The sequence below is a fragment of the Pinus tabuliformis genome, chromosome J (genome assembly GCF_031772625.1).
Source record: "Pinus tabuliformis cultivar Carrire ecotype Pingquan chromosome J, CPIR1, whole genome shotgun sequence".
Classification (NCBI taxonomy): Eukaryota; Viridiplantae; Streptophyta; class Pinopsida; order Pinales; family Pinaceae; genus Pinus; species Pinus tabuliformis.
In genome coordinates, this window is record NC_142295.1 from 633,449,975 (window position 1) to 633,476,286 (window position 26,312).

Here is a 26,312-nt window from a genome sequence, read left to right on the forward strand (position 1 = left end):
AGAAGAAGAACACTGCCCTAATCTAGATGACATAGTCAAGTGAGAAGCCCTAATGCTACAAGGAGGACAACCCTAGTATCTACGCAGTCTAGAAGAAGAAATATGCTGCCTAAGCAATAATGCTATCAAGAAGAAGCCCTAACCTATACGTTGGCCTCTACGCAGTGAAGAAAGAGGCTGCCCTAGACAGCGTGAAGAGCTGTGTGAATAGTGGAGCCTTAGCCGCAGTATGAAGGGTCAAAGGGACAGCGTGGAGGCTGCCCTAGACAGCGTGAAGGGCTGTGGTGACAGCATGGTGAGAAAGGGCAGTTTTGAGGGTAAGTTAAGGGTTGTTCCTAGTGTGTATTGCTAGGCATATTAGGCCAAGGAACAACAGGGCAAACTAGGCCGAGGAACAACGAGTGTGGAGGCTGAGGAGCAGTGTGGCAGTTTTGGAAGAGAAGCCGAGTTGCTGTAGGTGCAACGGATCTGTTTTAGGGCTTCACAAGTATTTTTTAAGCGCTGGATTGAAGGGCTGTAAGGCCGCAAAGCTTAAGGGCAGATTGACGCTGTTTTAGGGCAGCGCGGTGAAGGTTTGGAGGGACGCTGAAAGCTACAACAATTGCTGTGTGAGGCCGTAGCCAACAACTAGATAAAGGGTTGTAGGGTGATGCCCTAACCAATGATGCAGCGCAGTAGTGCAGCGTCATGGACGACAATATGGCAAGGCTATTAGACAGCAACAAAGGTATGCTAAGGCAAGCAAGCAAACATGGAACGGCCATGTCATTAACAGTGGGACAACACTGTGCTAAATAAGAGAGCTGGCTACATGGTGTTGCTAACTAGTGCAGCAAAGTAAATGGGACAACAAGGTGACTAGTGCAACAAAGATGCATGGGACAACAGGCTACATAGCGCTGCAAAAATGCATGGGACAACAAGCAAACTTGGAATGAACAATGGACAACTGTATGCCTCATAGGACAATAGTGACTAGCATGGTACAACAATGGACAACAATGTAGCATCAGGTGCAGCAGTATGAAGTGTACAACATGTTCATGAGGTCTAGCATTGTGATGATGGGTGCAACATGGCGCAACACGGTGAGGTGCAAGATGATGATGAGATGCAACACAATGATAGGTGAAGGAGTCACCTTGGAGAATCAGTTGAAGCAACGTGTCTTCAACTGATATCATGTATCATCTTCTGAAGAGATGATTTATGCTCTTATCTAGATAAGTCAAAGTGTTGAATTCTGTTGTAAATGTACTATCTCTCTCTCTCTCTGCTGAACTATTGAAGAAAATATAAGAAGAATTGATCAAGGATTTCCCCACACTGGGGTTTGTCCTTGGCTAGCGCCACATCTTGTGCCCTCTTGTCTTGGCTTGTCTTCTGCGATTTATGTTTATGTTCTATCTGTAGTTTACTTTAATGCTGATGTGATTGCTAATCTGGAAAAGATATTGAGCTAACTGTGAAAATTGAAATAAATTGCTCTAAGCATAGAACATACCTAAAATTTAACAGAAATGTATGGAATTAAGTTGTCCTTTAGTCCATCCACTAATAGTTTCATGGCTGCAATTTCAGATTCTCTAAACTTCTCTTTCTCTGCTTCATTTGTTGGTTTCTTGATTTTCCCTTGAACAAGATTCAATACTTTGTGCTTTTCGATGATAAGATCTATCCTCTTTTTCCATGCCTTGTAGTTGGAGTCTCCTTCTAGTTCGTTTTATGTCTTCATTGATTTTATCATATTGATATTTTCTACTTCTTGTGACCTAAACTTGAAACACCTTATTCTCCTTTCAATAGATTTTCAGGTTGCCTTTTTCTTCTTTCTTTCACCTTAGCTTTGATACCATGTTAGAAAATCAGAAAAACTGAAATATTTTCTTATATTGATAATCACTTGTGACATTATTATGTTCTTATTAGCTTCTTTGTGTTCTTCCTCTATCTTCTTCTCATCAAGCAATTATCAAAACAAAAACATGAAGATCATGGACACCAGATGTAGGCACTCAGCTAGGGCTAAAACCCTTAAATAAGGGAAAACCCAGTCAAAGAACTCTTCCGTTAATAGATTCAAAATGAGATAGACCAAGACCTTAGACCAAAAGACCTTCCTCATCCACCAAGTCAACCTTCCAAGATGATTTAGTAATCTCTTCTTATCCAACAACTTCAACCCAACAACAATCCATAAATTTGACTTCCCAGCTACAAAATTTCGACCCCAGCTTCAAAATTTCAGCCCAGCTTTAGCACTGCAGTTTTCGGCCCCTCCAACAACTTCACAACTTCACACGAGAGAGAGAGAGAAAGAATGTAGACTTCTTATGCTGGAGAGAGATCTCCTTCTTCTTTGGTAGCCCTTTCTTCTTATTTCCTTGAAATTCACACTTTTTCTGGCCCCAAAAGTTGCGGATCAAACTTGTGAGCGTGAGTGTCAAATGAGGCCGAGTTGCTACCTTTATATAGGAGTTTATTCCCCTCTGTTTAGGTTGACTTGTCCAGTTTGAGGCCGACTTCGTGGAGGAGGCCTAATTGACCTATTATATAATAAAATAAAATTCTTCTTCGACAAATAAAGACCAAGAAGGGTCTTTTACAATATGACATGGACAAGGACACTTGACAAAAATCCTATAAGCCTTCAATGGAGGCTTTGACCTAAAAACAATTGACCCAAGCATGAAGCCCATGCTTTAATAAGTCAATTTCTTTAATAATAAAATTTCTTTTTCTTTATTTTGACAAATATATTTCATTATGACAAATACAATTATGAAGACCGACACTAGTTACATTCTTCAACATCTTGATCATGATCATTGTTATAGCTTCCTACATTATGCTCATCATCATCTTCAATTACTAACATCTCCAACATCTTGAAGAATATGTTCCTACAAAAATTTAATAGAAAGTACAACCAAATATAAATATATAGAAGCATGAAGTTAACCATATCAAAATCATGTCATTATAATGGAAGCATGAAAATATTCAAGCTTTAGATATCAAATACCTAAATCTAGTTAGGTTCATAATCAACAAAGGTCATAAGTTTTATATTCTAGACTTCAACTTCTTGCTAGGGTTTTGTCATAAATCCACGAAGCCTTAGATATTAACAATAACAATCCTACTATTCATCGAAGGTTTTAGTAATATCCTTTTAGAGTTACATGTTAGACTCTACTAGGGTTTGTTGCAAACCCTAGATTTTAACATCAAGACTAAATCACATTGAAAACAATATCATCATATCCTAGAATATCAATCTCTACTAGGGTTTTGCTACAAACCCTAGATTTCACAAATTAAAACATGAGTATCAATAATTAAGTTAGCATACTTGCATATACATATCTAGGATTTCATAATTTAACATTTCACAACAATATCTACTAGATTAACCCAAGATACAAACATCAATACATCAGAGTTGGATATACAACGATTTTGACTAGACTAGGGTTTCAATCATGTGGAAGAATATACACCTAGGACTTCTTTCCTAGTATCTTACTATAGTTATTTACAAGGGTTTTGTTCATAAACCCTAACCCACCAAACCCTAAAGATCTAGGGTTTCATTTTGATATTAACAACAAACCCTAAAGGACTAGGGTTTTTACCATAACATTATCAAAATCTTAAACTTCAAAAGAATAGGATTTCATCATATGTTATAGACTTTATCAATAAACCTTTGAAGAAGACTAGCGTTTCATAATCAACATTGACATACTCTTATCATCAAGAGGATAGGGTTCATAGTGAACCCTAAAGGTTAGGGTTTCACAAGAATGATCTAATGACAAGTGATAGTATAAGGAGGGTAGATTCAGTCTAATGATTAATCACCCTAACAAGAATCTTTAAGATTCAAAACCCTAGAAATAATGATGTTAGTAATGTAAAAGAAATTTCAAAAGAAAATGAACATACCTTTTCTATGAAGAGAACCTTGTAACAAAACTTGCAGTTTAGGACATACCTTGAATTGTTGTTCTTTAACAAACTTTGTAAGACATTAGTTCTTGAAAGGCTTCCTTTGCAACAAAAATTCTTCCATGCTTTAAGTCTCCTCCATAACCTTTGTGTATTCTACAACCTTTCCTACCAAGGAAAATATAAAGAAAAGGTTATTAGCATACAATACAAGCAAATCTTGATGTGAGGAGGAAACCAAACATGAAAAGATGAAACAAAGAACAAAATACTTGTCTTTTGGTAAAATGGTGGAATCTTTTTGAGGGACACCTACAACTTATCAAAAATAATTCAAAAATGTTCTAACAAGACATGTTAGACTTGCAAACTCTAGAAATCACCATGAGGATGTTGATGGTATGCGAAGGTCACCATGGTGAGGTAATTCTATTTCATTTTTGGTTTGGTTATTTGGTTAACATATTATTTTGCTATTTGGTAGAATGGTGCAGGAATATATGATGACAGTTGAGGCAAAGTCAACTGTATGGATGAAAAGTATTGAGGGAAGCTCAATATTTGTCACCTGGCAACTATGAAGTCGAGATGAGTCCATCTTGGGATTGGAAGGGTAGCTGTGCGAGAAGATAACTTGAAGGTCACTTTCATATTGAAGATTGGGAAGGCCCAATGGAATGCCTTCATGATTGAAGAAGAAAGTGATGAGCAAGGAAGATGATTTGGATCTTGTCACAAGAACGAATAATGGAGATGGTTCCATTATACCTCGAAAAGAAGCAAACTCAATGCAAAGGAAAGAAGGAACCATGTAACTATGAAGAACCGGTAGCCGATACTCTGATGAAGACAAGCAGTCTGGCTTGTGGTGCTGGCTTCCATTAGTGAAAGGAAGGAACCTCCTCTAGTTTAAGAGGAAGCAAATGAGTCTCCTTGAATAGGAGCAAGGTCCTATTCTCAGTATCAAAGGAGAATAGGGATGTACTCTTTGGTTTGAGAGGGAGCGATGTTGGACATCACATGTGCATTCTCTTCTTTTGGTGGTGAAGAAAGAATGACGAAGGATTGGATAAGCATTTGTGGTTTCCTTGAGGATAGACCATCCAGGAAAGGAAAAGGGATCGATACTCTTTGAGGATTTGAATCCAAGAGAGGCAGTAGTCCCCGGGATCGACACATTTTGAGGATTGGACATGAATCCAAGAGAAGAGTGGTTGAAGAGGACCGATATTCTCTGAGGACTCAAGGATGGAGATCCATGATAAGAATAGTCCTAAAAGGACATACCTTGTGGACATCCGGATGGGGTATGTACCTTAGAGAGGTAGTGCGGTATCACACATAAAATCTCCTTGCATAATGCTCTTGATTAAGAAAGAGCTTGTCCAGTTAGGCCTCAAGGACAATGCCAGTCATGATGATGTTGCTTATAGTATGGCTTATCAATCTGACTCTTCTTGAGAACTCTTTAGTTTGAGATGTGATGTTTTACTAATTGTACAATTATGAATACCTCCCTAGTTAAGAGGGAGTGTTGAGAAATGTAACTAGCTTCGGTCTTCATAATTGTTGTACTCATTTCAATATGTATCCTATGTAACAAACAAGAAAAAGAAAAGAAAAATTATTATTATGAAAGCATGGGGTTCATGCTCATTATTGATGGGATTTTAGGTAAAAGCATGTTCTTTGTGCTTCTAGGGTTTGTTAGGCCTTAGGCGTTATTGTCATGAGTCAATGGAGTCAACATCATGATTATAAGACCCTTTCGGGCAATTTGTATTTGTAAAAAGAATTATTTTTGAGTCTAGAAAGTCCTGGAATCTTCAAGAGTACAAGTTGGCCTAAAAGAGGGAATTCGACCCCTTGAGAAGGCTATAAAAGGAAGCAGTTCGATCTCATTTGAAGATACACACTCACAAGTTCGATCTATCAAGGAAAGAGTTCGATCTATAGTTGGGACGCTGGGAAAAGGAGAGCGAAGTTCTGGAAGACGTTGGGAGGCCATAATATCTAGTGTTTGGGCTCTATCTCTCTCACACATGTGAAATTTTGGAGTTGCCGGGCTGCAGTAGAAGGCTGAAATTGCAGGTTCGAGTTGCTGGAGGACGAAGTGCAGAATCTGTAGCTGGAAGAGGGAAAACCCTTGTCTAGACCTCGTTGACCTTGGGAGAGCTGTCTTGCTTTAAGTAGGTCTTAGAAGGAGGCTGTATTAGGGTTTCCAAGAGGCCGTAAGGAATAAGTAGCTGGGCCAAAGTTGCAGGTCGAGTAGCAATAGCTGGGAAGTTGAAGTTGCTGAAGCTGGTAGGTCGAAGTTGCAAGGAAGAAGCAATTTGGTACAAAATCAATAAAAGACTTGAGGAAGGGCCGACTTAGTATTGGGAGAAGGACTTGGTCTAGGGATTGGGTCTTTGTATCTCATTTGAATCAGATTCTAAGAAGAGAAAAGTTTCCGGATTTTCCCCTTGGGGGGGTTTTTCCTTGGCTGAGAGCCTATATCTGTGTCCTCTTTTGTTGTTGCAGTTTCTTGATATCGTTTGATTAACAAATCTAACTAAAGAACATGAAGAAGATAACTAAGATTCACAAGCAAGTATCAAGGTTAAGAAGATAAGTTATAATTGCTGCCAATTTGCATTTTCTAACAAGGAGAACTACTTCGGGTTCTTCATCAGGAGAAAAGAGGAGGCCGTGTTCTATCATAGTACATCACTGGAGGATGCCGAATTTATGAAGGCTGAATTGGATTGAGGTAGTTGCTGGGGTTTGAAGATCGCATGGAATCCAGAAGAAACTGACAGAGTTTTTGGTACCGGGTTTTCCTGAGAATTATTGATGTAATCCCCTCTCTAGATTATTTAATAAATAAATTGGGGTTTTTGCCTTATTTTCTCTTCAAATTTCTGAATTGGTAATTTAAAGGCTGACAATTTTCTTTGTTTCTGGTGAATTTTTATGGTGTATTTTCGTTGCAGAAATTGTCCTGAAATTATCATAATTTAAAAAGGGACATTTCCAGAAAATTATCTGTTCTATTTGCAATTTAATTTGCCAAGGGTTTACAAGAAAAATTCTTGAAAGAATTTGTCAGAAATAGTATTGAATATTTAAAGGGGGACATGATCACCATCATATTTGGGTCATTTTAATAATTCTCTAAAGCCCTCAGATGGTGAGTTTGTTGCAGATTATGTTTCTTCCTTGCAACCTGTGGTCCCTCCCATAGCTGTTGATTGGCTCAAGCCTTGAACTGCCTAGACTTTGCCAACTAGTCATAACTCACAATCCTATTTTGCAGAATACATATTGTAGATTAAGTGTAGGAGTTGCTTTTGCACTCCCAGTATGTACTCACACTGGTTCCACGTCTGAGTCCCATTGATCTACCGCTGTGGTCATTCACTGGACATCAAGAAAATAATATTATCTTACATATCTTCAAAGCAATGACTTCTTATGTAAAATCTTCTGTCTTCTTTTGGGGCATATTTTTGCTATTTTCAGAGAAAATCTTTTCACAACTCAAATATTTTGTTCTCTTGTTGCTGCCCACTAAAATCAGAACCTGCTCTAGTAGCACTTAATGCAAGGAAACCAGAAACATACTTCTCAGCCCTTCAAATAGTGACTTTGCCTATTTTTTTCCCACTAACCCTCAGAAATTAGCTTCAGAAATATAGATAATAAATAAAATGCTCTTTTATCTGCATGTCAAAAGCAGATCCCTAATAATACTTAAAAGCAGTTAAACCTATTTTTTTTCTAAGCCTTTCAATAAAGGCATGCTCCTGCATGTGATAAATCCTATACATCTCTGAAATACTGACATATTTGATATACAGATTTAGAATTGTGTTTAAGAAATAAAATGAATTTTCACATTCACTTCCATGGGGCCTGAGTCACCATGTTATTGCAAGGGTAACAGAACTTACCTTAATAGGAGATGGGCTCTACCCAGAATTGTGCTGAATGCTGACTATAACAGACTGTCCCTTACTGTGTATCAGCATATCCCTGTAAAAAAGCTTGATTGATTGCCTAGTTTGTTTGACCAAGGGGCCAGAGCTCCCTTTCCACTAAGTGGTCATTATTTGGGAAATATCTGTGCTCATTATTTCATTTCATATGTCTGAAAATCTAAATCTCTTAATTTTAGGCTACAATTATGTGCGCTGCAAAAAATGAAAAAGAATGTGTTAGACAATAGGAACTTGTTACTTAGGAAATGTTTGGTGCAACTACAAACTACAAACATAATAGGGTGACCAAAATATAGTTTCAGACAAATGCTTGAAGAACTTTTTCTCAGGCCAAAGGAACATTGTGCTTAATGTGAAAGATACATGATTGCTGTGGAGATTCTGAAGAATATATTTCTGGATGTTATATTTGTTACAGCATATGATATTAAGATGGAAACTTGAAACAGCATTCGGTATGCACTGTAGTTGAATCTGCTTGTGTTTTTCTGGTTTACAAAAGGTATGCATTGGATGTAAATACTGAGAGGGCTGAAGATGTTCTCACTCATAAAAGGCTATTGCAATTGGCGGAAGATCCAGCAAACAGACCTGCATTTGATGTTCGGGTTGTCAATGTAAGTCTATATCAATATTTTTTTTTGCTGGCCAAATTGAAGAATCTGTAGGAATGTTTATTTGTTTTCGTTTTCGTTGGATTTAAAACTGAATGACACAGAATAAAAAACAGATGTATTGATAAAATTCTTACCAAGATGTATAGTTATTTAATTAGTTTATAAAGGACTTGCAAATAATTAAAACACACCAAAATTATAGTGATCAAGTGTGAACCATTCCTGATGTCATTTTGATGTGGATTTCAATCATGCATAAATAGGGTCTTAACAGGTGTACCCTAGTTGATTGTTTTTTATGACATAGTTTTAGTAATAGAAGATAGTTCTGTGTCAAGTGCATTAGAAAATAGGTTTTGGGCACCGACTAAAGGTTCTTAATCTGATAGAGTACTACTATAAGGTTGTGGCCTCTGAGCAGCCCAGGAATCCTTTTCTTTCATGTTTAACTGCATTTACCTTCCAATAAGAGGTGGAGCCTTGGAGGCCAGGGTATATTGACAGTTTTTGTAAGAGTAAGCCCCTTTTCTCATTTCAAGGCCAAGATAATTTTTTAAGAAGTATATCATTTGCACATGCCATAGAGATATTCTGTTAACTTATTTTCTGTAGTTGCAGTTAGTGTCTTGGAGTTGCCAAATGACAGTTTGAATTTTGTGAAATGCAGTGACATGACTTCCACAGAAAACTGTCCATGCTCAATTTTTTTGGCAGATTGACATATCCAGAAAATATCCGAAGCACCCCCCATAGTTTGTTCCATGCACTAATATATGAAGCATTTCTTAAAAGAGGGTGCAATGATATATTTATTTGCACTGTAAAAAAGGCTCAGACGTTGTTTAGCTTTTGATCTTTGCTTCTCTTCACCACTTAATGAGAAGTTAGATGCTCGTCAACTTCGAGTAACAATATCATTAGCATTAATGGCGTTTTCCCAGATACAGATTTTATGAAACGTTTCTTTCCACATACATACATGAAGGGCAGGTTAGGTAACCTGTGGCCATGTTTCAGGTCACACTTTGGTTAGGACAGGGTGGAGGGAAAACATAGAGTCTACTGATGGTTGTTTTGATTTGCATTCATATGTTGTGATCCTTGGTAAAACATAAGATACGATCAAAGTAGAGGATAGTCTTGTTGAGCAAGAATCATAGTAACCCTAAATGCCATTTTCCACAAAGTTTCATAATATGGATGGATATTGACTTGTAAGCATTAGAATAGAAAATTTTAAGTGAATGGGTTTGGAATATTGGATGTCAATGCCTTTAGATAAATGTCTTTAAATTGTCATCTTTTACTTTCCAATGGTCACTTCCTTGTATGCTATGAAAGTGGCGGATAATCATTTTATCGGGATCTATATCTTGAAATGTCCCTATTCTTACAATGGAAGATGCTTCTTTGGGGGAATGTTTTGGATGACTTTATTACTTGTATGTGTTAATTTCTTATAAGCCAGTTACAGATTTGCAGTACAACAAATATTCACAAAACAGAAACAAACAATATTTTCTAGTCTGATTTGTAACAACAAATACTCTGGGTTATTTAACCAAGTAAATAACGGAAGCAAAATCACACGAAACCAATCACATGCAATGAAATAACACAGATTTACCCTGGAAACCCCAGTGTGGGGAAAACCAACAAACGTTGGGCTTCTTATTCAGCTTCAGGAGAAATATTTTTTTTATAGCAGACTTACAAGAAATTGCTCCAGAAATTTACATAGCAAATCAAATTGATCTCTACACTCACTTGGCCCTTGTACAACCCACATGTGCGGCCTAGCAGAAGCTCTTCTACACACAAGGAACTTGACTGACATGGCCCAAGAGTAAAACGACCCTCTGCTATTCGAACTTACCCTGATCTCGCCTCTTGCTAGCTTGACCTAGCTCTTCCTCACTCTCACTGCTCAAATACTGCGCTACATTGAATACCCAACTCTTGCCACTCAATATTTGTGTCCTATAGCTTGATCTCCCTATTTAAAACTCTTAAACCCTAATCTCAATCAAAATCCCTAATCTCTACGGTTGAGATTAGATCTCTACTCACGGAGATCAACAGCTACGACTTAATCTGTCGTTTACTTTGCCTTTTTACAAAAAGGTAATCAACAATTAAATTAAGATGCCGTCTAAAGTCTCGACTTAGGAAATTCATGAAATAATTTCCGTAGAAGATAATTGAGGTGGTTCAATGCATGTCATGGCACCTAATCCATGTAGAACCACCTTCCAAGCTACAAACTCAACACTTCCTCTTAGCGAGGAAGGTGTTCTACACAACACCTAACTTATCCTTGAAGAATACAAACTTGCCCTTTATCAAGGCCTTGGTCGGGATGTTTGCTATTTGCTTGCCCGTAGGAACATATTGCAACTTCACTGCCTCCTTTTACACACAATCTCTGATGAAGTGGTACTTAGTCTCAATGAGCTTCGACTTGTCATGAAACACTGGATTCTTAGAGAGTTCGATACAATTTTGATTATCAAAGTAAATCACTGTAAACTCTAGCTCCTGATAAAAAGGGCCAACAAGAAGTTTCCGAAGCCAAATAGCCTCGCATGTGTTGGGGAATGTGACTAGTTTCAGTCTTCATAATTTGTACTATTTTATGAAAAGAAAAAGACAATTATTATTTTAGAAAAAGCATGTTCTTCATGCTTCTAGGTTGTGAGTCAAGGAGTCAAAGTCCTATTTTGGACCTATTGTAAAAGAAAAAGAAAAAGGATTTTTTAAATGTAATTTTGTGATAGAAACCCCTCGAATGTCAAGTCGACCCTGCCCCATTGGATGTGTCTATTTACACCCCCTTTGAAATATATAAATAGTGGGAAGATGGAGCTCATTTGGACACACACTTGATGATTTGTGATATGAAATATCGCAGAAAGGGCAGAGAAGAAGTGGAGAGCCGAAGTCTGAGAGAGAGGACATCTTCTTGAGCTAGAATCTGTGGAAGATCTGCCTTGGTACATCTCTTGTTGCTGGTCTCTTGCTAATGGATCTATTGGAAAGAAGGAAGGTCTGACTTGGCATCTAGAGGGTGAAGTTTTCTGTGGTGATGGGTCTTGGATATCACATTTGATCTGATTCTATAATAATAGATTTTATGGGTTTTCTCCTTGGAGGGGTTTTTGCCCTGGCTTGGAGCCCCGCCTATATCTTGTGTTTTTTTGTATACTGTGATCTTCATGTTTTATGTTTGATAAATGTTTGATGAAGAAACACATAACTAAATTAATAAGAAGCCAACAAATTTCATAAACAATTATCAAGGAAAGGGAAATCTAATTTAATCGTTAAGCCTCCCAATTTTCCAGCAACATGTCACCATATTGGCTGCCATGTACTTGACATCTGTAGAACTCAATGCAATTGCCTTCTATTCCTTGTTGTACCAGGAGACTACTTCTGATCCCAAACTGAAACTGCACCAGGAAGTGCTCTTCCTCTCAGCTGAACTACCTTCCCAATCTGCATCGGTGTACCCCTTGAGCTTCATTCCATCCTACTGAATATACCTCAACCCATACTCGATTGTGCCTAAGAGATATCTCAAAACATGCTTTGTAGCTACCTAGTGAATTCATGTGGGCTCTCATAAACTGAGTGTGTTCATTACGAAACAAATGTCTGCCCTGGTGTTGACCAGATACACGAGGGAGCCAATCAACTGTCTATACAAAGTAGGGTCCACTGCCTCTGATCTGGAAGTATCAATCTTCTTCTAGTTGGTCACAAGTAGCATGCCCATGGGTTTGCAGTCCTCCATCCTGGATCACTTCAAGATCTCAACTGTGTACTTCCCTTGCCCAAGGAAGATCTTTCCCTCTTTCTGCCACACCTCCAACCCCATAACGTAGTGCATCGACCCCAAATATTTCATCTCGAACTCTCCTTCAAGGTCCAATTTGCAGCTCGTTATGAGCTTCTCATACCTTGTGAGAAACAGGTCATCAACATATAACACCAATATGAGAGGCTACAGGTTTGGGTCTGCGTCACTGTTGGTGAAGTCCACTTTTTGCAAATAACTGTTAATTGACACATACCACGCCTTGAATGCATGGGTGATGTGGCAGCCCTAGGGCACAATGTTAGCCTAAAAAGGGAGTGTGCTAGCCCTCCCATATCGTCTAAAGTGATCTCCATCATCATGTGGGCTTTGGAACAAGGCAACGCCCAACAAATAGGTATAAAGCCAATTTTTGGGGCATTTTGGGTCCTCTAGGCACATCATTAATCAAGCTAATGCCCTCGCTTCTTTGGCTCAACGTCTTAGCATTGACTTGTTCTTTCTCTTTGCAACCCCATTCTATTGTGGGTTGTAAGATACTATCAACACCCTCTTAATTTCTGGCTCCTTGTAGAAATCCTTGAAGTCATTAGAGGTATACTCATCCCCATTGTTTGACCTTAGGACTTGATCTTCTTCCTTGTCTAGTTCTCCACAAGAGTCTTGAAATCCTGAAATTGATTGAAGACATCATCCTTGGTCTTCATGAAGTAGATCCATGTCTTCCTAGAGAAGTCATATGCAAAAGGCACGTAATACCTACCTCCTTGTATTGATGCTATTAACATTGGCCCACATAGATTCAAATATATTAGATCCAAAATCTCCTTGGATCTGGACTCAATGCTTGGGAAAGCAACTTTGGCATGCTTGCCGAGCGCCCACCCTTTGCAAACTCCTTGTTTCTCAATATTGAATTCTAGAAGGCCATTGACAATCTCCCTTAGAATCGACAACGCCTTGTAATGCAGGTGCCCCATCTTTGTATGGCTGCAACTCACACATGTTATCATCGCTATGAACCAAAGCTCGAATAGTCTCACCTCGTAACTTGTACAAATTACCCTCTCTAATCCCAATAACCTAGGTTGTGTTAGGTCTAGATCCTTTGTGTTTTGATTAGTGCTCGCCCTTTTTGGAACTCCACGACAAAACTCTTGTTGAGACTAAAAGTGGGTTCTTCTTAAGCCTTGGGATATACAACCTGTCCTTCACTTCCAACGAGCTACCTAACTTGAGTAGAAATGAAATTCTCCCAACTCCTTTTATTGCATACTTGGCATTATTACCAAGCTCCACATGTACTCTTGAGTATTGCTTTGTTATATTGGTAAATAACTCTTGTGCTGATGTCATATGGCGACATGCACCATTGTCCATGTACCATGCACTCCTTGAAATTGTGTTGGTAGAAAGTTTGGGAACAAATGAGAAATCCTTCTCAAATTTCGTAGCAAACTCACTCATTCGAGTTTTGCTGAGGTTGCAACCCCCTACTGCTGTGTCTTACCTTTGCTCTTCTTCCTCTCTGGACACTGTGATGCATAATGACCATGCATGAGACATACAAAACGCTTGATTTTACTCAAGTCTTTTTTCTTCCATGACTGTGAGGCTGATTCCTCACTCTTTCATTTATCGGAACCCTTTCCTTTGCCCTTCCTTGTTTGACTAACATGGGTTAGGTTCTTATCACCTTCTATGCTTGCTAGCTTTAAACTTCTCTTGAGTCTCTTCTTGAATACAATCATCCCAAAGCCTCTCAAAAGTGGGAAGGTTCTCCCATGCATAAATACCCTTGACAAGGGATTCCCAAGGGTTTGAGAATCCATTTAGTGCCGTATTTACCAATTCTGGAACGATCACCTTCTCCCCAAGTACTGCATGTTGATCACAAATTTGAGTGTTCTTCATGAGGTAACTAATAACTGAATATGATCCTCACATTTGCGTAGATCTGAGCTTATTCCTTAATGGCATCTCCCTGTTTATGTTCTCGCTCTGGTAGAGACTTATCAGGGCATCAAAAATCTCCTTCACCGTCTTCTTCTTGGACAAGTGAGGAATCATATGATCCCTCTTTGCATCCAAGGTTACCCTCATGGCTCTGATCTTCTTCTGATCATGAGCTGCCAATTGTCGTGGATCTGTTAGCGAAAGAATTATTTTTTCAACAGTCTCCCAAAGATTATTTTCCTTCAAGGGCAAAGTAATTCTTGCCTTCCAGGGTAGGAATTTTGAAGTTCCATCAAATTTGTCTTCAAACCTGAGACTAGCTGTTGCGATCTTTCAGATCTAACTAACACAATTGCCCTACAAATGTGCTCAGTCCGACAAGAAAGATTCGCTGGTCGCCAAATCTACTAGATTTCCCTGTTGTATACCTAGATCTACATTATATTTGTCTGCCGGTCACACAAATCTGCAAGATTTGTTTAGTGTACGCCTAACTCTGCACTAGATTTGTCTACTGGTCACTCAGATCTGGAAGATATGCTTGCTGTATACCCAAATTTGCACTAGAACTGTCTGTTGGTTACTGAAATACATTGTTGTAGGAATCCTCCCGCCCTCACATTTGAACCTAGAATCGTCAATGATGTGGAACCATGGCTGAATCACCCTCAGAATCGTGCTTCAAAAAAATGAAACTGCGCTTTAAGCTTAATTTACGTAGTTCCTTGTAATTTGGAAATGCCACATGTTAAACAGTTCCCCCAGGGCCCACATGCTGAATCGTGCTCCTGTCATGCTTCCGGGATGCTCCCTAGATGCTTCCGAGATGCTTGCTAATGGTATTGTTAAATTCTTTGTTTTTACTTATATTTTTAATGTTACCATAATTGTTTCAGGATGTTTAAGAGTGGTTCCTGTTGGAACTTGGAAAATTGGAAAGGCAGAAAGATTTTCTCTTGTTGATAATTACTTGTGATTTCTTTGAGTTATTCTTATGTTCTTCTTTTATATTAGTTCATCAAGCAATTACAAGAACCAAAACACGAAGATCAAGGACACCAGATGTGTGTGCACAGCCAGAGACAAAGCCCTATATAGGGGAAAACCCAGTCAAGAAATTTTCTTTCAGTAGATTCATATGACAGTGAGGCAACAAGGCCTTAACCAATAGACCTTCCTCCTCCACCAAGTTAGCCTTTCACTGAGATATAACAACTTCAATAGTATCTTCTTGTCCAACAGCTTCAACCCAACATCAACCTAGAAATTTCGGCCCAACTTCACCAATAACTTAAGAATTTCGGCCTCCCTAGTGACTGCAGATTTTCGGTCCCTCCAGCAGCTTCACAGCATCACATATGTGGGAAAAAGAGAGAGAATTTCAACTTCTTGTGAGAGACCTCCTCTCCTTCGCTATCCTTCTTCCTCTTCTTCCTTGAAATTCACACGTTTTCTGGCCCCAAAAGTTGCAGATTGAACTTCTTGTATGTGAGTGACAAATGAGGTCGAGTTGCTGCCTTTATATAGTGATTCTACTACCCAGTTTAGGTTGACTTGTCCAATTTGAGGCCGACTTTGTGGAGGAGGCCTAATTGACATATTTTACAATAAAATAAATTTCTTCTTTGACAAATAAATCCCAAGAAGGGTTCTTTACAATATGACATGGACAAAGACACTTGACATAAACCCTAGAAGTCTTCAATGGAGACTTTGACCTAAAAACAATTGACCCAAGCACGAAACCCATGCTTTAATAAGTCAATCTCTTTAATAATAAAATTTGTTTTTCTTTCTTTTGATAAATACATTTCATTATGACTCAAGTACAATTATGAACACCGACACTAGCTACATTCTTCAACACCCCAATCAACTAGGGAGGTATTCTTAATTACCTATATCTATAGAGGTACATGAAAGATCTCCAAAATGAACTATGAAGAGTTCTGGCACACTTAATGCCACAGACTAGATTCCTGACCAGTGTAATCTATCTGGGAGGGACTAAGATGGACTAAAGCTTTCAGCTAGTCTAGGTACCATCAGGCTTACTAGCTAACCATCAACCCAGGGATCTAGACATCAAACACACATAGGTTAGCCATACGTCCTCCCAAGCATCTGCCATTAGATGCTTCAACTCTCCCTAATAAACTAGATATATCCATTTGTCCAAGCATGCTTCCCAAGTGTTCGTCCTTCTTTATGGAGAGATTTACCTGTTCAAACACAACCCCAATCAATAATAAACTTTCAAATATACAAGTAAACACAAACCTTCGGGGTCCTCATTCATTCGAATGTTGTTTGTATCATCAAGTTATCCATATACAATTTTGTCGGAAGCTTTCTTCTTCTTCTTTCATTTCTTTAGCAACACCAAATACATTCTCAGTACTTCTTAGGTCTTTTTCACGAACATTCATCTGTAGTATTCACTGTCATAATGTGCCCTCCCTCTCAATTGGGGGGATATACCCTTTCTTCTATCCAGGCTCCCTCTTAACTTAGGGAGATCAACTATTTTCTTCTTCTATAACATCAGAGAAGCTTCAACCTTTCATGACTTCATTAAGGTCATCATCATCCTTATAGCTTTCTTCATCATGCTTATACAAACATCTTCATTATCTTGAAGATTGTGTACCTGCAAAACTTTAATAGCAAGTACAACCAAATACATATATAGAAGCATGAAGTTAACTATATCAAAATCATGTGAATGGAAGCATTAGACTTTAGACATCAAATACCTAAACCTAGTTAGGTTCATAGCAAGAGTGTTAAATTATGGTTTGTTCTATGCTTGAGAGTAATTTACTTCAAATCTTCTTATTAGCCCAATATCAATTTCCAGAATTGCAATCACATCAACATGATAGTAAAATGCAGGCAGAACATAAATGTAAACAATAGAAGACAAGCCAAGACAAGAGACAAGATGTGGCACCAGCCAGGGACAAACCCCAATGCGGGGAAACTCTTTGATCAATTCTTCTTATATTCTTCAATAATTCAGCACATAGAGAGAGAGAGAGAGAGATTACAATTACACAATTCTGTAATTTTATGACAGCAGCAACTAAACCGTAAGCAGCAAAGTCAAAGCTGGTCAAACATGTCAACAATGACCTCAAGTCAACTCGGCCTTCAACAACAATGATAGGCAGCCCAAAACAGTGCAAGAAAGATGGTCAAATAGTGGTCAACGTAGGTGCAGGTCTGCGGTCAACTCTCAACAGTCAACGCTGGTCAAATCCGTGGTCAAAACAGGTCAATGCTTTGCTGTCCAAAATTGCGGCTTGCTTGGAAGAGGCTCCCCACACTAATCTGCAGTGAAACTAACCTCCTCACTGGTCAACGCAGTCAAACCCAAACTTGCTGCTCCTCGGTCAACCTAAGTCAACACTGTTGCAACAGTTCTGTGTCCCCCTGCTTCCCATGTGTGAGAGACTTGCTCCTCCTATGCATACCCAATCAAGCTAGGAGAGAGAAGAGATGAGAAGATGAGATGAGTGGTATAATGCCACAAGGTCTCCTCCTTTTATATGCCACGTTGAGGATAAACTGGGGGTGAGAAACACTGTTTTGCTTGCTGACCGACCTTGACAAATTGTCAAGAATACAAATAAATTCATATCTACATGAATACATGTCGGAATTGGATGATCGTTAGATCAATCCTACACCTCTCGATGAGAGGAATCCAAGAAAAATATCAGCGGCCATAAATGAGGTGACCAACATGGAGTTTGGCCCTAGTTGCCAATTTTAACACTCCCTCTCAACTAGGGAGAACTCAATCTGCTAATCCATCTGTCTGTCGGTACTATCTCTCCCATCAAATGCACTACCCTGCATTGCTCTACTGAACTATGAAGAAGAAGAAGTGATCGAGAATGTATCATACCATCCTCTACCGAAGTCAGTCCCAAGATAAAAGAGAGTGTCTCATGGCACTCTTACTGACCCGAAGTCAGTGCCGATGAAGAGAGTGTGTCATACCACTCTTATTGATCCGAAACCAGTTCCAAAAGAGAGTGAGTGATATCACTCTTACTGACCTGAAGTCAGGTCCAAATAAAGAGAGTGTCTCATACCACTCTTACTGACCCGAAGTCAGTTCCAATTGATCCCAGATTAATGTCATCCTAGCATAGGGAGTACGGTAGATACATGACGCGTCCATTGGTACTACTATGGTCCCTATCCTCATTTCCCTACTCATTGGTCAGATGAGAGGTACTTCCCATGAGTCGTCGTGGGGTATCACAGGGGAAGGCAGAACCACTCATCCTGCCTACATGTCGCCACGGGGTATCACAGGGGAAGGCTGAACCACTCACCCTGTACATAGCAGACCAATAGGGGAAGGTTGAACCACTCACCCTATGGTTGCTCATCACTCCAAGAAGTACCCCAAGCCCCTCGGAGCTCCTAGAGCTCAATGTATGTATGATACAGGACCCTCATAAGAGGGTCTCTCCATGACTCCTAGTCGTTCTCAGAAAGTCAAGAATTTGACTTTTCCCAGGGGCTTCGTTAGAATGTCGGCAACTTGCTCATCAGTCTCGATATGATGGAGCTTTATCGCTACTCGTTGTACCATATCGTGGATAAAGTGGTACCTGATATCAATGTGCTTGGAGCAATTGAAATACGAGATTCTCTGATAAACGAATCCCACTCTAGTTGACGCAGAGGATCACGGTAGTATCCAGCGTATGACCAAACAACTCACTAAAGAGTTTCCACAACCAGACAACTTCACAGGAGGCCATAGTGGCAGCAATGTACTCAGCCTCAGTGGTGCTCAAAGCCATCGACTTCTGCTTCTTGCTCATCTAGGAAATCGAAGCAGAACCCAAAGAGAAACAACACCCGGAAGTGCTCTTTCGGTCCACCACACTGCCTTCCCAATCAACATCAGAATAACCATGCAGCCTGACATCTCCAATAGTGTATCTCGATTCTCAGTCCATGAGTGATTGTGCCTCGAAGATATCTCAGAAGATTCTTCTTGGCACCTATCAAATGTGAGTGATGAGGCTCAACCATGTATTGGCTCAACGTGTTGACTGCAAAACATATATCCGGACGGGAGTTCACCAAGAACTTCAATGCTCCTATGAGTTGGCAATACTTAGAAGCATTTCCCAAAATAGGTCCGGCAGCACTACCGCATAACTTCTTGAAGTTAAGCTCCATCAGGGTAGTCACGGGTTTGCAGTCCACCATACCAAATCTCTCCAATATCTTCAGCACGTATTTTCCTTGAGATAGGAAAATTTCTCCTAGCTTTTTCCAAACCTCCAGCCCTAGGAAATAGTGCATTAGTCCTTATCGCTTTCTTCATCATGCTTATACGAACATCTTCATTATCTTGAAGATTGTGTACTTGCAAAACTTTAATAGCGTCTTGCAAGTACAACCAAATACATATATAGAAGCATGAAGTTAACTATATCAGAATCATGTTAATGGAAGCATTAGACTTTAGACATCAAATACCTAAGCCTAGTTAGGTTCATAGCAAGAGTGTTAATTTATGGTATGTTCTATGCTTAAGAGTAATTTACTTCAAATCTTCTTATTAGTCCAATATCAATTTCTAGAATTGGAATCACATCAACATGATATAAAAATGTAGATAGAACATAAATGTAAACATTAGAAGACAAGCCAAGACAAGAGACAAGATGTGGCACCAGCGAGGGACAAACCCCAATGCGGGGAAAGCCTCTGATCAATTCTTCTTATATTCTTCAATAATTCACCAGAGAGAGAGACAAAGATAGTACAATTACAAAATTCTGTAATTTTATGACAGCAACAACTAAACCCTAACCAGGAAAGTCAAAGCTGGTCAAACATGTCAACAATGACCTCAAGTCAACTTCAGTCAACTCGACTTTCAATAACAATGATAGGCAGCCCAAAACAGTCCAAGAAAGATGGTCAACGTAGGTGCAGGTCTGCGGTCAACTCTCAATAGTCAACGTTGGTCAAATCCATGGTCAAAACAGGTCAACGCTTTGCTGTCCAGAATTACGGCTTGCTTGGAAGAAGCTCCCCACACTAATCCGCAGTCAAACTAACCTCCTCGCTGGTCAACGCAGTCAAACCCAAACTTGCTGCTCCTCGGTCAACCTAAGTCAACACTGTTGCAACAGTCCCATGTCCTCCTGCTTCCCATGTGTGAGAGACTTGCTCCTCCTACGCATACCCAATCAAGCTAGGAGAGAGAAGAGATGAGAAGATGAGATGAGTGGTGTAATGCCACAAGGTCTCCTCCTTTTATATGCTACGTTGAGGATAAACTGGGGGTGAGAAACACTGTTTTGCTTGTTGGCCGACCTTGACAAATTGTCAAGAATACAAATAAATTCATATCTCCATGAGTACATGTCGAAATCAGATGATCGTTAGATCAATCCTACACCTCTCGATGAGAGGAATCCAAGAAAAATATCAGCTGCCATAAATGAGGTGACCCACATGGAGTTTGGCCCTAGTTGCCAATTTTAACACTCCCTCTAAACTAGGGAGAACTCCTGATGCTAATCCATTTGTCTGTCGGTACTATCTCTGCCATCAAATGCACTGCCCGACACTGCTTTGCTCTGCTCTAGTGAACTGTGAAGAAGAAGAAGTGATCGAGAATGTATCATACCATCCTCTACTGAAGTCAGTCCCAAGATAAAAGAGAGTGTCTCAGGGCACTCTTACTAACCTGAAGTCAGTCCCGATGAAGAGAGTGTGTCATACAACTCTTATTGATCCGAAACTAGCTCCAAAAGAGAGTGAGTGATATCACTTTTACTGACTCGAAGTCAGTTCCAAATAAAGAGAGTGTCTCATACCACTCTTACTGACCCAAAGTCAGTTCCAATTGATCCCAGATTAATGTCATCCTAGCATAGGGAGTATGGTAGATACATGACGCGTCCATCGGTACTACTATGGTCCCTATCCTCATTTCCCTACTCATTGGCCAGATGAGAGGTACTTCCCATGAGTCCTAGATTGCATGGGTAGGATGTCTCAGAAGGAGAAGGATGAACCACTCATCTTGCCTACATGTCGCCATGGGGTATCACAGGGGAAGGCTGAACCACTCACCTTGTACATAGCAGACCAATAAGGGAAGGTCGAGCCACTCGCCCTATGGTTGCTCATCGCTCCAAGAAGTACCCCAAGCCCCCCGAAGCTCCCAGAGCTCAATGCATGTATCATACAGGACCCTCATAAGAGGGTCTCTCCATGACTCCTAGTCATTCTCGGAAAGTCAAGAATTGGATCTTTCCTAGGGGCTTCGTCAGAATGTCAACAACCTGCTCATCAGTCCCCCTATGATGGAGCTTTATCGCTACTCGTTGTACCATATCTCGGATAAAGTGGTACCTAATATCAATGTGCTTGGAGCGATCATGAAATACGGGATTCTCTGATTCTGCATATGACCAAACAACTCACTAAAGAGCTTCCGCATTCAGAGAACTTCACAGGAGGCCATACTCGCAGCAAGGTACTCGGCCTCGGCCGTGCTCAAAGCCACCGACTTCTGCTTTCTGATCATCCAGGAAATCGAAGCAGAACCCAAAGAGAAACAACACCCGGAAGTGTTCTTTCGGTCCACCACACTACCTGCCCAATCAACATCGGAATAACCATGCAGCCTCACATCTTCGACAGTGTATCTCAGTCCATGAGTGATTGTGCCCCGAAGATATCTCAGAAGATTCTTGGCACCAATCCAATGTGAGTGATGAGGCTCAACCATATATTGGCTCAACATGTTGACTGCAAAACATATATCCGGACATCAATGCTCCTATGAGTTGACGATACTCAGAAGCATTTCCCAAAACAGGTAGCGACAACACTACCACATAACTTCTTGAAGCTAAGCTCCATCGGGGTAGTCACGGGCTTGCAGTCCACCATACCAAATCTCTCCAATATCTTCACCATGTATTTTCCTTGAGATAGGAAAATTTCTCCTAGCTTTTGCCAAACCTCCAACCCTAGGAAATAGTGCATTGGTCCTTATCGCTTTCTTCATCATGCTTATACCAACATCTTCATTATCTTGAAGATTGTGTACCTGCAAAACTTTAATAGCAAGTACAACCAAATAGATATATAGAAGCATGAAGTTAACTATATCAGAATCATGTTAATGGAGGCATTAGACTTTAGACATCAAATACCTAAGCCTAGTTAGGTTCATAGCAAGAGTGTTAAATTATGGTATGTTCTATGCTTAAGAGTAATTTACTTCAAACCTTCTTATTAGCCCAATATCAATTTCCAGAATTGGAATCACATCAACATGAGAGTAAAACGTAGATAGAACATAAATGTAAACAGTAGAAGACAAGCTAAGACAAGAGACAAGATGTGGCACCAACAAGGGACAAACCCCAATGCCGGGAAACCCTTTGATCAATTCTTCTTATATTCTTCAATAATTCAGCAGAGAGAGAGAAAGATAGTACAATTACACAATTTTGTAAGTTTATGACAACGACAACTAAATTCTAACCAACAAAGTCAAAGCTGGTCAAAGCTAGTCAAACATGTCAACGACGACCTCAAGTCAACCTCAGTCAACTCGGCCTTCAACAACAATGATAGGCAGCCCAAAACAGTCCAATAAAGATGGTCAAACAGTGGTCAATGTACGTGCAGGTCTACGGTCAACTCTCAATAGTCAATGCTGGTCAAATCTGTGGTCAAAAGAGGTCAACACGTTGCTGTCCAGAATTGCGCTTGCTTGGAAGAGATCCGTAGTCAAACTAACCTCCTTGCTAGACAACGCAGTCAAACCCAAACTTGATGATCCTCGGTCAACCTAAGTCAACACTGTTGCAACTGTCCTGTGTCCTCCTCCTTCCCATGTGTGAGAGACTTGCACCTCCTACGCATACCCAATCAAGCTAGGAGAGAGAAGAGATGAGAAGATGAGATGAGTGGTATAATGCCACAAGGTCTCCTCCTTTTATATGCCACATTGAGGATAAAATGGGGGTGAGAAACACTGTTTTGCTTGCTGGCTGACCTTGACAAATTGTCAAGAATACAAATAAATTCATATCTCCATGAATACATGTCGGAATCGGATGATCGTTAGATCAATCCTACACCTCTCGATGAGAGGAATCCAAGAAAAATATCAGCTGCCATAAATGAGGTGACCCACATGGAGTTTGGCCCTAGTTTCCAATTTTAACACTCCCTCTCAACTAGGGAGAACTCCATCTGCTAATCCATTTGTTTGTCGGTACTATCTCTGCCATCAAATGCACTGCCTTGCATTGCTCTGCTGAACTATGAAGAAGAAGAAGTGATCGAGAATGTATCATACCATCCTCTACTGAAGTCAGTCCCAGATAAAAGAGAGTGTCTCGTGGCGCTCTTACTGACCCGAAGTTAGTCCCGATGAAGAGAGTGTGTCATACCACTCTTATTGATCCGAAGCCAGTTCCAAAAGAGAGTGACTTATATCACTCTTACTGACCCGAAGTCAGTTCCAAATAAAGAGAGTGTCTCATAACACTCTTACTGACCCAAAGTCAGTTACAGTTGATCCCAGAGCAATGTCATCCTAGCATAGGGAGTACGATAGATACACGACGTGTCCATCGGTACTACTATGGCGCCTATCCTCATTTCCCTACTCATTGGCCAGATGAGAGGTACTTCCCATGAGTCCCAGACTGCATGGGTAGGATGTCTCAGGAGGAGAAGGATGAACCACTCATCCTGCCGACATGTCGCCACAGGGTATCACAGGGGAAGGATGAACCACTCACCCTGTACATAGCAGACCAATAGGGGAAGGCTGAACCACTCACCCTATGGTTGCTCATCGCTCCAAGGAGTACCCCAAGCCCCTCGGAGCTCCTATAGCTCAATGTATGTATCATACAGGACCCTCATAAGAGGGTCTCTCCATGACTCCTAGTCGTTCTCGGAAAGTCAAGAATTTGACCTTTCCCAGGGGCTTCATCAGAATGTATCGACCTGCTCATCAGTCCCGATATGATGGAGCTTTATCGCTACTCATTGTACCATATCTCGGATAAAGTGGTACCTGATATCAATGTGCTTGGAGCGATCATGAAATATGGGATTCTTTGATAAACGAATCCCACTCTAGTTGTCGCAGAGGATCACGGTAGTATCCAACGTATGACCAAACAACTCACTAAAGAGCTTCTGCAACCAGACAACTTCACAGGAGGCCATACTGGCAGCAATGTACTCGGCCTCAGCAGTGCTCAAAGCCACTGACTTCTACTTCCTGCTCATCCAGGAAATCAAAGCAGAACCCAAAGAGAAACAACAATTGGAATGCTCTTTCAGTGGACCACACTGCCTGCCCAATCAGCATCGGAATAACCATGCAGCCTCACATCTTTGGCAGTGTATCTCAGTCCTTGAGTGATTGTGCCCCGAAGATATCTCAGAAGATTCTTAGCACCAATCAAATGCGAGTGATGTGGCTCAACCATATATTGGCTCAATGTGTTGATTGCAAAACATATATCTGGACGGGAGTTCACTAAGAACATCAATGCTCTTATGAGTTGACAATACTCAGAAGCATTTCCCAAAACAGGCCTGGCAGCAGTACCACATAACTTCTTGAAGTTAAGCTCCATCGGGGTAGTCACGGGTTTGCAGTCCACCATACCGAATCTCTCCAATATCTTCACCACATATTTTCCTTGAGATAGGAAATTTTTTCATAGCTTTTGCCAAACCTCCAGCCCTAGGAAATAGTGCATTAGTCCTTATCGCTTTCTTCATCATGCTTATACGAACATCTTCATTATCTTGAAGATTGTGTACCTGCAAAACTTTAATTATTAATAGCAAGTACAACCAAATCCATATATAGAAGCTTGAAGTTAACTATATCAGAATCATAGCAAGAGTGTTAAATTATGGTATGTTCTATGCTTAAGAGTAATTACTTCAAATCTTCTTATTAGCCCAAGATCAATTTCCAGAATTGCAATCACATGATAGTAAAATGCAGATAGAACATAAATGTAAACAGTAGAAGACAAGCCAAGACAAGAGACAAGATGTGGCACCAGCGAGGGACAAACCCCAATGCGGGGAAACCCTTTGATAAATTCTTCTTATATTCTTCAATAATTCAACAAAGAGAGAGAGAGAGATAGTACATTTACACAATTCTGTAATTTTATGACAGCAACAACTAAACCCTAACTAGCAACGCTGGTCAAAGCTGGCCAAACATGTCAACAATGACCTCAAGTCAACCTCAGTCAACTCGGCCTTCAACAACAATGATAGGCAGCCCAAAATAGTCCAAGAAAGATGGTCAAATAGTGGTTAACGTAGGTGCAGGCCTGCGGTCAACTCTCAATAGTTAACACTGGTCAAATCCATGGTCAAAACAGGTCAATGCTTTGTTGTCCAGAATTTCAGCTTGCTTGGAAGAGGCTCCCCACACTAATCCGCAGTCAAACTAACCTCCTTGTTGGTCAACGTGGTCAAACCCAAACTTGCTGCTCCTCGGTCAACCTAAGTCAACACTGTTGCAACAGTCTTGTGTCGTCCTCCTTCGCATGTGTGAGAGACTTGCTCCTCCTACGCATACCCGATCAAGCTAGGAGAGAGAAGATGAGATGAGTGGTATAATGCCACAAGGTCTCCTCCTTTTATATGCCATGTTGAGGATAAACTGGGGGTGAGAAATATTGTTTTGCTTGCTGGCCGACCTTGACAAGTTGTCAAGAATACCAATAAATTCATATCTCCGTGAATACATGTCGGAACCGGATGATCGTTAGATCAATCCTACACCTCTCAATGAGAGGAATCCAAGAAAAATATCAGCTGCCATAAATGAGGTGACCCACATGGAGTTTGGCCCTAGTTGCCAATTTTAACACTCCTTCGTAACTAGGGAGAACTCCATATGCTAATCCATCTGTC

The 26,312-nt window shown here is 40.2% G+C and overlaps 1 protein-coding gene across 1 annotated transcript in view; it reads left to right on the forward strand.

The window, feature by feature from the left end:
* The window catches only part of LOC149228537 (serine/threonine-protein kinase STY46-like), a 452,429-nt gene that overhangs the window by 42,457 nt on the left and 383,660 nt on the right, over positions 1-26,312 (forward strand). The window contains exon 2 of the mRNA XM_089380800.1: positions 8,440-8,554. Within this exon, the coding sequence (XP_089236926.1) occupies positions 8,440-8,554 (115 nt within the window). The remainder of the gene's footprint in view (positions 1-8,439; positions 8,555-26,312) is intronic.